This window comes from Phaenicophaeus curvirostris, chromosome 1, assembly GCF_032191515.1.
Source record: "Phaenicophaeus curvirostris isolate KB17595 chromosome 1, BPBGC_Pcur_1.0, whole genome shotgun sequence".
Classification (NCBI taxonomy): Eukaryota; Metazoa; Chordata; class Aves; order Cuculiformes; family Cuculidae; genus Phaenicophaeus; species Phaenicophaeus curvirostris.
Window position 1 is genome coordinate 47,956,367 of NC_091392.1, and position 13,619 is coordinate 47,969,985.

General features: G+C 41.6%; 1 protein-coding gene across 2 annotated transcripts in view; it reads left to right on the forward strand.

The window, feature by feature from the left end:
• The first annotated feature begins 2,739 nt into the window (after positions 1–2,739).
• Positions 2,740–13,619, forward strand: part of LGR5 (leucine rich repeat containing G protein-coupled receptor 5) — a 91,948-nt gene continuing 81,068 nt past the window's right edge. For both annotated transcript variants that reach the window (XM_069857455.1, XM_069857463.1), the window contains exon 1: positions 2,740–3,081. In XM_069857455.1, coding sequence (XP_069713556.1) covers positions 2,885–3,081 — 197 coding nt within the window. In that variant the 5' untranslated portion in view covers positions 2,740–2,884. The remainder of the gene's footprint in view (positions 3,082–13,619) is intronic.

Consider the following 13,619-nt stretch of genomic DNA (forward strand, 5'->3'; position numbering starts at 1 on the left):
TATCCATATCCATTCCTATCTTTTAATCCTTTTTTTAATCTTCAAGCTACTCTTCTTTCAAAAAATCTGTAAGTAAAGTTGAACAGAAATACATTAAATATTTCAAAGAAAGTCACTAGCTGAACAAATGTATTAATGTAAAATAAACAACATTCAAAAGAGGATTTTTACAGTTAAACCCTCACTACTAATTAATCTATGTCTAACTTCAGATATCTTGTGCAAGCAGATAAATCCTCAAGAGAAAATGAACAAAAAGTATACACTTTGCTTTCTAGAGCAAACAAAATATGTGTGCAATATCCTCAGGTTATATAAATACTATTTCACTATGGTTATGAAAAATATTTACTTAGTTGTTAACTACAGCTATTCTGATGTCTTTTTGCAGCACATGTTAAGGACTTTAATATGATGCAGTACACATGCCTAATAGAAACTATTTCACCCTAGAAGAAAGTATTCGCAGTTTATCAAACTATTAGCATGTATGTATTCAGCATAGTGTGAAACTTCTTAAAATCCATGAAATTCAGTGATGAAAGTAAGGCAGTGTCTGCAGTATTGCAGTGATATTAGGCATGGGTGAGAAACAAGCAGAGGTTTGGGGGTAACAGGTCTCCTGGACAGGTATCGTGGTACATAATGAAAACTCTGCTTCCTACAGAATTTTTCTCCTCAGTCATTTCTTCCAGACAATCTATGCTTTCAACCATTGGTTTTATTAGCTTAGGATAAGGTGATGCTTGGGGGAAAGCTTTACAGCAGCCCCATAGCCCTAGATTTACAAAACATTCTGGCCTGTTTAACCAGCCATACAGCAGATTCTTTTTTCGCTATTTTCAATAAAGAATTTGAGCTCCAGTACAAGATCTTTCTGCACCTCATATTACACTAAATGATGGTCCACAGGTGGGAACAGGGATTGTAAATGGGATAGAATATAAAAGCATGTATTTCGCTGGCCTTTTCATTAGGCTTTCATTTCAGACTTAATTGTAGATTCAAAGACAGTGAGGCAGAAAACCTTTAACTAATAATCTCCAAGGCAAACTGAGTTGCCTGACCAACTCAGTCACTGGTCTAAACAGGAATTGGGCTGAGACTGGGTTATTAAACTGGTAGCTAGTCTCAAGTCTGGAGCTTGTGGTCAACTTTGTTCACACTGAGAAACGATCTGGAGGAAAAAAAGGGTTTGAAAAAAAAAAATTGCTGTTCTCACTTTCCCTCCCCAATGGCTTTGGCATACAAAATCACAGAAGAGTAGCATGAAGGCTGCTTCCAGCACAACCTGAGGAGTGGAAACCACTGTTAAGAAGCTGGATGGGGGACAGCTCAAGAACTTTCAACTGCAGCCTTGCTGCAAACTCAGTTTCCCTTGGCAGCTGCTCCCCTTTAGAAAACTGCTGCCTGCTGCAAACCCTGTGATTTAACAGAGTGGGAGCCAGGGAAGCGAGTGGATCCCCATCTCTGAACAGGACCATCGCTCAGCCTGTAGTGGGTTTCCTGAATGAGGAAAGCAGGTTTCCTGACCATGGAAAGTGAGTTTCCTGCCTGTGACCTGGCTTAGACCTCCCTTTCAGAACATGGCAGCCTCTGTCCCACCACACCAAAGACCCACACACGCTCTGCCTCAGGACCAAACCCCTGCGTCCCAACCGCCCACTGTCAGAGGCTGCCTGAGGAGGTGACTGAGCCACCATCCCTGGAGGTATGTAAAAGATGAGCAGATGAAGAGCTTAGGGATGTGATTTAGTAGTGGACAGGTACAGTTAGGCTTGATGATCTCAAAATCATAGAATCTTAGAATCACCAGGTTGGAAAAGACCTCTTGGATCGAGTCCAACCATTCCTATTTGCCACTAAGCCATGTCCCTCAGCGCCTCGTCCACCCGTGCCTTAAACACCTCCAGGGAAGGTGAATCAACCACCTCCCTGGGCAGCCTGTTCCAGTGCCCAATGACCCTTTCTGTGAAAAATGTTTTCCTAATGTCCACCCTCAACCTCCCCTGGCGGAGCTTGAGGCCATTCCCTCTTGTCCTGTCCCCTGTCACTTGGGAGAAGAGGCCAGCACCCTCCTCTCCACAACCTCCTTTCAGGTAGTTGTAGAGAGCAATGAGGTCTCCCCTCAGCCTCCTCTTCTCCAGGCTAAACAACCCCAGCTCTCTCAGCCGTTCCTCATAAGGCCTGTTCTCCAGCCCCTTCACCAGCTTTGTTGCTCTTCTCTGGACTCGCTCCAGAGCCTCAACATCCTTCTTGTGGTGAGGGGCCCAGAACTGAACACAGTATTCGAGGAGCGGTCTCACCAGTGCCGAGTACAGAGGGAGAATAACCTCCCTGGACCTGCTGGTCACACCGTTTCTGATACAAGCCAAGATGCCATTGGCCTTCTTGGCCACCTGGGCACACTGCTGGCTCATGTTCAGTCGCTGTCAACCAACACCCCCAGGTCCCTCTCCTCCAGGCAGCTTTCCAGCCACTCTTCCCCGTCTGTAGCGCTGCATGGGGCTGTTGTGCCCCGAGTCGAGGACAAGGTCTTTTCCACCGCAGCGATTCTACGACTCCTGAGGGGAGATCACCGCCCTAAGGCGAGCCCCGAGGCGCTGCTGCCCCGAGCCCGGCGGGGAGGCGGGGGAGCCCCCCTTCCTCCTCCTCCTCCTCCTCCTCCTCTCCCCGCCCGCTGTCGGCGGCGCGGGCAGGGCTGTCCGCCCCGCGGCGGGCAAGGCTGGGGCGGCGTCAGCGGGCGCGCAGTGCCGGCTCCGGGGCTTTAAAGCAGCGTGTAAGCTGAGATGCTACCACAGACAGCGGCGCAGCGGCGGCCGCAGCAGCTTCCCCGAGCCCAGGCGGGCGCCGCGGGGCGTGAAGGCGGCACCCCCGGGGTCCCATGGCGACGTGCCGCGCTCTCCTCCTCCCGCTCCTCCTGCTCTGCCTGCGGCGCGGGGCGCGGGGCGGCGGGCAGCGGCCGCGGGGCTGCCCCGCTCCCTGCCGCTGCGAGCAGGAGGGCGCGCTCCTCCGCGCAGACTGCTCCGACCGCGGGCTCACGGCTGTGCCCGCCGACCTCAGCATCTTCACCTCCTACCTGTGAGTGCGGGTGGCGAGAGGTGGGGGGGGGGACCGGACCGGGGAGGGGGCATTGGGGGAGGGAGATTGGACCGGGGAGGGAGCATCGAGGCGGGGAGAGACCGGGCCGGGGAGGGAGCATCGAGGAGAGGAGGGAGAGCCCGGGCCGGCACCGGCGGTGACGAGGAGGTGCGGGAGGGGTCGGTGCGTTTCCACGCCGCTGCCTGCGGAGGCGAACCCGCCGACTTCAAATAAGCATCGCTAATCGCTTTTTAATCAGCGGGCGGGCTGTAAAAGCGTTTGTAGGTGTCTCGCTCCTTCGGTGCCCGGTCCGGCGGCGGGAGGGTGGCCGTGTGATGTGCCGTGTCGGAGGGTTATTAAACGCGATTGCAACAACAGAAACCCGATTAGATCCGCAGGGACGTTATCTTCACTTTTACGTCCCGGGACGGGGCTTTGAACTGCGCGGTTGCTGCCGATTTAATCTTTAACAGACACACACACACACACACACACCCCGGCTTGAGGAAAAGCAATTAACGCAGGCGGCGCTGGGTGCGGGGTCCCGGCAGGTGCCGGAGCCGGAGCCCCCGACCGGATTCCAGTGCCTGGGGATGTTTGTGCTGACAAAAAGAACACCCCAGACTGAGGGCAGACTTCTTCGTTTCCTTCTGTTTGGCTGAAGGGGCATCGTTTGGCCTCTCTCGAGTTTGTGTGTTGGAGGTGTTGATGCGCTGGAAGTGGTATTTTAGTGCCCTCCTTACTGATTTTGTACAATTCGTGTGTCCAGTAGCTTGTTGTTGTAATCCTTATCCTCCATATCCAGCACACACCATGTCGGTTTCTGGAGGTGTTTGTCCGTCTGTATATTTTGATACGCTGCTGACATGATGGCTGTTGTGGTTACTGTAAAGATGATTTCACAGTATGGTGTGTCTGGGGCACTGAAGCAATAATTCTGAACTCACTTCTCTGTTCATACTGTACTTCAAAGGACATAAAACATATGTTGCATCTGAGAAAGTAGATGAAACTAAACTAGAAACAGCCTTTCTAAGAGAAGCAGAAACATGACAGCGTAGGCAAGGTAGAAGTGAAGCGCAAGCAATAAAACCAAAGTACTAAATGTATGTTAGGAGATAGCTTGATTTAGTCGAAATAGCATTGGTTTAGAAAGAAGATGTGCAGCTGAAAGACTTTTCTAAATATTACATGTGTAAGTACCGTTCCAAAATTTATCTTAATAAGATCAGTTTTAGCTTATTTTATCATAAATGTTTCAAATTCAAAGCTAGTAGTAACACTGAGGCAGGAGTCAGCCTTACTGAAAGACCTTTTACAGTAGAGCAGAACTTTATCTATACATAGTAAAGACACAGTCTTTAATATACATATGAAGTCCGCCACTGGTTTCAAAAGCAGCAGGTTAGGATTTGGGGTATACTCAAGACAGAGTGTTTTCTGGTGCTTTAGGAAATTATACGCAGAGTGACAGATACTGGAGGTGTAAAGGCGTAGTCAAGCTGTACATACCCTGTGACAAGAAATAGATGCCCCAAACTCATGGTTGCTTGGAGGAATGCAACAACTGGAAAAACTTTAGACAACCCACTGTTTGACTGTTTTGTGAAGAAAAAGAGAACATAAATATGCATGATGATGTCAAAATACCATTGCTGTGGTCTTCTGCTGTTGAAAAGATACATACCTCCAATAACCTACTTCTCAATAGGATTGTGGTCTAGTCCGCACTTTTGTTTTTAAATCCTCTTGTCCTTCGGCAGGGGAATTTCTTTCTCCAGTCAAGAATTCTTTGCTGCTCAGCAGTGTATACCCTGAAGTTAAAAAAAAACCCCAAAACAGCACTGTTGGACAGGCAGACTTTTAAATGACCAAGGCTGCACACAGGCAGTATAACAGTGTAAAAGACTGAGTCATACACATCAGTAGCTACACTTACCCTTTTCCAAATTTACCAGACTGTTATCCTTGGATTGATTAATTATTGCCTAATTATGCAGAGTTGTATCTCCTGCTTGCCTTCCGTAAAGAACTGTCAAGTCTCATTTTCTGCAGATGGCTAGGCAATGGCAAATTTTAAAGCATGCCTGCTTGTTATAGAGATGTTTGCCTCCCTGAGCTTGGTAGTGGCCAGCCAAATGCTCCTTGATTTTTATTTTTTGGGTTCTTTTTCCCCCAGAAAACCAGAAGTGTCTTAATGTGCTGTGACAAATTTTCTTTAGATCAAAGTGGGAGGTTAAAACTATGTACTTATATCAAATCTCTTTCCAGCAAAAAATGCCATCATCTTTAGTTGATTCTGTTCTTGTACAGTAGACATATCTGGCCAAAAGTGGTTTATGGTACTACCTTGTGTTAAGTTTGGGCTTTTAAAGTTATTTTTCTAAATCTCTGTCACTTTTTATCTTATATGGACACTTACCTAAAAAAAAACCATAAAGTTTTTCTTGGTGTGCACTGGAAATTGTGTGAGAAGTTGACATGCTGAGGCCATTAACGTTTTATGTTAGGACAAATGTGTGCAGAGCATGATTTATTCTGTGGACTTAATTTCACGTGTTTTTTATGATGGTGCTCTTACAGCAGAGCTAAATGTAGTCTACAGATGGACCTGCTACACATTTCTGCATTCTCATTTATGTCCCCAGGCAGCAACTCTTGCCTCCCGTTAAAAAAATTTTATTTATAATTATGGGTCTGCTGCCATTCACTGAGACTTTGTAAGAGCCGACAAGGAGAATCCAGGAGTTTCTTTCCATTCCTTTTTATTCATTTACTTTTCGACTAAATAAGGTACTCAGTGTATTTAATGCAATTCCTGTTGACGTAAATGTGAATTCCATGTGCTGATGAAGGGTAGCGCTCAGTCTGTTTCAAATTAAGAACATGTCACTTTCCTATCAGTGCACGGTGAAAAGAAGAAGCCAGGATCTGCAGGTCTTTTGCACATGGGACCCTCATTAACTCTCAAACCAAGCTTGTGACTTAGTGAGATATTGTTACCATTTACTGTGATATGGAAAACCGAGGCAAAGAAGTGCTTGCTCAAAGGTAGAGGTAAAGTTTATGATGAAGCCAGTAATTAAAGCCAGAATGCCTTATCCTAACTGCATTCTTCAACCACAGGCTCACCCTACTTCTCCTAAATAATTACTCACTAAAAACAGTGTAAAATTTGGCAACTCCTGTTCAAGAACATTTAGTATGATGAGTATAAAGAAAAATAAAATCTGTTTTCATATCTCATGTGATGACAGTGTGGAAGATAGCCTTTGGAGATTTCAAGAGTCTCTGTTATGTACCTTGAGAGCACAGAAAAGTGAATTGATTATAAATGTCAGGGCTGTCTATCAGTTTAGATGCTGTGTTCTTTGTGATCAAAAACTTTCAATTATAAACTTAGTGGAATATTCTAAGTCAATATCCTAAATTAATATTAAAGTGGAGTATTTTCATAATGTTACCATCTTAGATTCACATAGACATGCATGCATAAATGTATAAATATTGCAGCATGTGGTATGTTTTCTTTTCCATTTTAGTTTACTTAATGAGTTATTTTGGGATGAATATGCATTATTTGTATTAAAATATTTCATTTCTATTATATTGTAAATACACATAGTAACATTTGGGAAAATATGATTCATGTAAGTTTCAGATCTTCATGGAATAATTCGTTAAGAAAAATTATTTTTGAAAAATATGATAACATTAATAGCATTGCAGTGAAATTTGTGAAGAAGAGATCAATGCATATTATGAAGTTCCTAACATATTCAAATAAATCTTGGCCTTCTGCTTTTTTCATTACCATAATATTGTATTTGATGATAAATATTCCTGTAGAGCGTGGTCAAAACTCTATAGTGTATCTGGAAGTGTTTAAAACTACTAAACAGAAAAATAAAATTACAAAGAATTTGGGAGGGAAAAAAAAATATTTTTTTTGAACGTTAGAAAGTATATTCCCAGAAATCAGCTACACTTCTGAAATAAGGAAAATTTTCTGTGTAAGGAATACTCAAAAATATTAAGGCCAATCCTTTGAGGTAAAATTTGCACTGTTTTATTCATTCTGATCTCACAGTACAAACTCCAGTCTTGTCTGCATCTTCGTGTAAGGTATCTTGGGAATCACCACATTTTCTCAGAGAGCTCAAGCAACAAGGTATTTTCTTATGAAGAAGAAAGCTTTAAAAAGTCTCTTATGACTTCCAAATCCCTCAACAAGATTTAGGTGTTAGGTAGTTAGTAAAATGTCTGTCTTTTCTGAGAAAGTGCTTCTTTACATAGCTGCAAACTTTATAAACCAGTCTTGCACCTTTCTGGTTGAAATAAATTAAACAATTGCCATGTGGTTTCAGTTAATAATCTGAGTCTTGTCCCAGTTGAGGATGAAGGAGAATCCAGATTCTGGATTTAGAATTTAGTGTTATTCACCCTTTTGAAAAGAATACAGAGCACTTCCTTTCTGCTTATGGCAATAATAGGTATGTAGAAATGAAGTGTACCCGTTGATAAATTAGAGATACATAAAAACTGAGGATCTAATAAACTAAAGTTTGTGTTTGCCAGTTTTCAAGTCATTTGCTTTAAATTTCAAAATAATGTGTTAATGCAATGTTATTTTATTTCGGAAAAATTTGGATTAAAAGCATATTTTAGAATAGAATATCAGTCTCTCCACTTGAGAATACAGTGCTAAAAATAACCCTTTGCACTGCTTCCTAAAGAGCCTTGTGCTGCTCAGAAGAGGGGGAAAAGGCACTCACACGCTACCTTTCCTTTGTAGCATTTGCTCTGTAGAAAAGCTGCATAAATTGTCAGGGAAAAGGAAGCTGTCTTTAGGCTGGTAGAATATAAAGAACTGGGAGGTTGAAGACACCTTCAATGTGGTTTGGTATCTGAAGTGCATAGGACAATTGGCCGGGCAGAGGGAGCCTGACTCCAGCTGAGAACGCGTGCACTGGGCTGACCTTCCCAGTCAGCATGCCAGTGGAGATTAGACTTTCCTCAAGTGCTCCCTTGTTAACCCAGTCTTTTCTCCAATGTAATTTGTCTTTAAAATGCTTAAAATTGCTAGCAGTTTTGCAGCAGATCACTTTCTTTTGTTCTTTTTGTTGGCCTAGATACTATTCCATTTGCATGCACCGCTTCTTAATTCTGTATTGATTACTTAAATGCAATTTATGATACTTTCCCTGACTTACTTCCTTGAACTGTCCAGCAGATCTGATTCTTTTCCCAGTAAAAATCACGGTAAATAAGGTGTGGTTGCTTTGGCTCCAAGTAAACTGACTGAGGGCAGAACATGATGTGGTGTTTTTGACATACCAAAACAGCTTTAGATGTCAGTTAGAAGAAAAGAGCCTAACATCTTTAAAAATAATGAGATGTGATCAAAGCATGCTTACTTCTCAGAGATTTAGCAATTTGTGTGGCAAATCCTTATGCTCCATGCTCTGTATGGTTTACTGAGAAGACCTGATAAACTTCTGTACAATTTTCCTCATCAGATGTGAGAAATTTCATGCCTGGAGAATTATTTAAAAAAAAAAAAATGGAGCTAGGGAGAGGTAGAGCCTTAAATTATGTTACTGTTACTTGTTGAGGGAGTGCTACCCTCCTCTGTCTCTTGGAATTGAGGTTTAAATGAAAAATGGACAAAATTAAGACAATGAACAGCTTTGACTATATATGACAGCACCTCATGGTTCACCTGCCTTTAGTCTCAAGAATAATGTTTGGTTTTTTCTAAACGCTTAGTGACAACAGCTTGGAATATTTTAATTAGAGACCTTGGAATGAATATGAAAGCAGCAGCACCCAAGTAGAACCAAGTAGATCATCCTGGAGTATCTATTCCATTTAGCTGAAAAAGACCCCCATAAGCTCCGCAGAGAAGTGGGATCACTCAAACTGTGACCACAAGCTAGCTAGTATTATACCAGGCACCAGCAATACCTGGAACTCCAAGCAGGAATGTAATTGGATAGCAGTGCAGATCCCCAGGAGCTGATACAGTATGCCCACAGCTTGATAAGACTTGTGCCAAGACCGTGCATTCTGTATCACCTTCAAGTTTTACTATTTTGCTGTCTTTTAGGAAGTTTTAGCTATGAGATTTGCGTTTGAGGGGCAGTGGCCACAGCACTAAGGTTCTTCCCAGAAAGGACAAGTTGTATTTTCATGGCTAGATGCTACTGCAAAAAACGATTATTCTGAAATGTAGTGTTATCCGACAGTGATAATTATGGTAATCAGCCACCCCCAAATTAAGATTTTATTGGTAACAAACAGGCTCTTAGTTTGGGCCCAATTGTATGATTTGGCTCCAGTCCTGCAAATACTTATCCAGATACTTAACTTTAGTGTCAGGAATAGTTCCACTGAAATCACATGTGCAAATGTTTGTTGGATCAAGGCCTTAAATAATTCTAAGATAATTATACCCTTCCCCAATTATCAACTCATTTGTGTAGAATAGTTTGACTAAGGTGTTCTGGTACACTGTCTCATTATGCAGCCTAAAGCATTGTATATGTCATAAAACATTTGAAAGCCTTTAAAAATTTTTCAAAATCTTATGTAAAGTGAATATTTAGTTTAATCTGGAACACACTTTCAACAGTATTAAATTATGTAATTGCAGTTAAGTAATTTTAAGTACATAGTTTTGATAAAACATTGGTAAATCTTTTTTTCATTATTGTATAAAAATATAGTCTTTTTATAGAGGAGATGTGATATTGAGTGTGTGTGTATGGATAGGCTTTGGGCAAGTTAAACAATGTATCTATCAGCCTAAAGCAGTAGAAACAACTATAGCTCCGACCGTGCAAAATCTCTCACCTGTTTTGCAGACACTTGAGTAAATGCTTTCTTTTTTTAGTGAGAGTAACCATGCTTACTAATGTTACCAAACTTCAGCTTTAAGTACTTAAGTAATGCAGAAGTGTTTGCAGTATTGGGACTTAATTTGTACAATGATTGTGTCTAAACATAACCCTTTAAGCGTTATGATATTTTTGTGCTTGTGTCATACAACTTTTCCCATGGGAAGTGTACAATAATGTGATGTTGGTATTTTTGAAGGGGAGGTAGGAGGTAGAAAAGTAAAGTTGGTGTTTTGTCCTACTACTTTGCTATTTTCTTCCAAATTTTTGCTGTCAGTTCCTTTACCAAACCCTTCAATCTGCTTTGCTTGTGGATGGAATAGTTACAGCACTGGTATTACATGGAAATAAAACTTTCCTAGCCCTTGTTTCTGCAGCAGTAGGCATCTTATGATGCCAGTTATACCATATCTTCTGGATCCTGTGATAATATAAATGCTAGTCTAAGTGAATGAGAGAGCAGATGTGAGATGATGTCAGCATTAAGTGAAGTGTAACTGCACTGATTTGGCATTCACTGAGTTTGTAAATGAGTCTCTGTGTACCCTGAGGGGAGAAGTAGGTCATAGCTGGCAAAGGAAGCAAGGAAGATAAGACAAAGCTCACTCTCACCCATCATTGATAGTTACCTGTTCTGAACCACCTTGATGAGTAACTTGCCTTTGGGTCTTTTATCCCTGATCAGTTTGTCGCAGAGGCTGCCTCAGAAATTAAATCTTTCTCCTGTTGGTTTCACACATGATGAGGTTGCAATTAGGTTTGTGGTGGGGAGGAGACCAAGTTGTCCAGTGTCCATTAATTAGATTCACCCTTATGAAGGCATAGAAACTAAAGTTTCTTTAACTCCCCGGTTCACTGAGATTTGCCATTTTTTAAGCATGAGGAAGGGGGAGGAACTTCTTCTGTGAACAAGGAATGTGATCAGATGGCTATAGGTGGGATCTAGTTAATGCAACTGTTGAGTTCTGCTCATGGATACAGTAATGAAGTACCTTACAAATCATACAACTTTTCCTACTCTTACGCTATGTATGTGACGGCTGGGACAACTACCTACTACATGAGTTTGACTAAGTTGTTCGTGGCTGATAAATAATGGAGATCTGTAGATTAAAAACAATTAATGAGGTGTTAATTATGAATATGACATGGTAAAACAAGGTGAAATCCCAAAGGATTTTCTTCTCACGGTAAGGGTGTTTGTCTGCCTTTCAGTTTTGCTCATGGTTGGCTGTATGGGTTGAACTCTGTGATACGCAAGATTCTTATTGGAACATGTGAAGTCAATGCATGTGTCTGAAAGCAATATTTGACTTGCTAACAAGAAAGTACAGGATCTGTATGGTGCAATATGGAAGTGTTGCCTGCACTCATCCTGAAGTTACGCAAAGACAAGGATTTGGAAAAGGGCCAAAAAAAGTGCAGGTTCAACCTTGTGAGCTGACAAGGGTCTCAGGAAGTAAATTGCAGCCCTACAGTGTCTCTGCATAAAGACTCACTTTATTGACTTTAATCTGCAACAGGCACGCACGATTACAGGAAGATTTAACAGAGAAGCAAAAAGTGCATTGTGAAGAAAGAGACAGCAGGTAGCCTAGGAATCAACCTGTATTGGGTGCTATAGAGTAGTGAAATGTGACTCTCATTAGGAAGCTCAACCAATTTTAAACCATCAGGAGAAGTGGCAGTAGTACATATCACAGTTTATATTTGTGCCATGTGTCTGCAATAAGACTTTGCAGGGTAAAGCTACCTTGGCATAGTTAGTATCAGAAACACTTGTGCCTAACTGGCCCTGGTGGAGATAGCACTTAAGTAGCGGGGTGAAGAGTTAAGAGTGTGCGGGACTGCTGCTGGATGTTTTTAAAAACTGATTGTGGGGCACTGTGGAGGAGGATAGGAGCAGAATAAGGAGTTCCCATGGCATAATTTAGGCCTAGAACTGAAAAACAATGATGTTGAAAGCTCATAATCTGAAGATAGCATCTGGGAAGGCTGTTAAATTCCTCAGCATATGGAGGCTTCATGTTGCATCTTACCTGTTGCCTGTACATGCGCAGAGTAGTGTGAACTGCTGAGGGATGGAACATTACTTCTTTCTGTCCATGACAGAAGATGTGAAAAGGAAGAGCAGGACAAGCATCTTGGAACATCCTAGCTGCCCGAAGGCCAGAGAGAGCACGGAACACAGCTGAACAGATTCTTGAAACCTTGAAGTACATGTTTTTAGAATAAACAAATGAATACTGATAAGGTGAAAACCTTTCATCTGGAATAGAAAAAGCCATTGTCTATAAACAGATATATGTGGAAGAATATAAGGAGTATTTCTTAGGTTATTTGGATGTAATATTTAAAATAAATCATTATAAGCCGTTGAAAAAATGACCTAGCACCAGATTTATCTCTACAGGTCATGCCATGTGTGTAATTTAATCAACATGCCAAGAAAGACTTCAGGTAGTTTTTGCTCTGCTTATACTAATGGAATTAACTAATTCTGTGGAATTGGTACTGCTGAAATAAATTTGATAGGAAAAATTTGGAGATTTTGGAAAAGCATTAATTAATCTAATTAAAATGAAGCATAAACTTCCATTTTTATGTACCAACTCTTGACAGAAAATCTTCTAATATACAATTACTGTGCACAGTGTCTACCCTTCTGAAATAAATAAAAGTCAGAATTTTTTTTAGAAATAAAAATTTTAAGTATATAGCCAGGTGATCATTATTGCCTTGTTTGTGTCAGTATGTAGACTCAGGCAGGAGAGTTGTGTTGTGTCAAGGAGTTGTGGTCAACTGTACAGACTTTCCAGCAGTTTGAGGAAGGAGGGTTTCCTTTTGTTTTTCAGTCTTCTCATCGTTGTTGATAGCATTCAGTGAAAAGGGCAACAGAATTTTTTTGAGGGTGCTTGCACAGTGCTGTGATACATTCATGCCATTTATCAAAGACAGAACCATCACACCAAATAGAGTTATCAAAATCACATTTCTGTACACATTGGTGCCTCAGCCATTCTGCCTTCAGTGTCTGTCTCGAGTCAATCTGTGAAGAATCTTGTAAACCTGAAGCCAGATGTGGTCTGTTTTCTACAATTATCATCAATCATGGATACAGCATCTTGCTGTCATGTAGCTCTGTGTTCCTGCCTATCTGACCATAGACCCGTATTGTAATAGCATCAGATTTCACAAGGAATTTGTAATATCCAGATTCACTGGATGGTATTATTTACAGCATTGTACCTCTGTGTGGGAAGTATATAGGGAAATGCTGCATGCTCACAACATGCTGCTAGTTTAATCTATTCTGATAAAGGTTTGTGAAAATTAATTATAATCTAGTTTGGTTCCCAGTTAAGATAGAACTGAAACTCCTTTTGATTATATGGGTTGAGCTCCTGGTATGTCACAGTTTTATTGTAGAGGGTTCTGTTGGATCACGGAGAGTCTAATTTAAGGCAAATTACTTACTCTGTATCCAAGTATCATCCTATGATGAGTACGGAAACATTTGGCTTTCATACTTGGTGAATGAATAATTACTTAAGTACATAATGATAGCAATTAATTGTAAAGGACATTCCTTAGTGGTTTTGATTATCTCAGCATAGAGGGCTTCCACTGAAGTGTTCA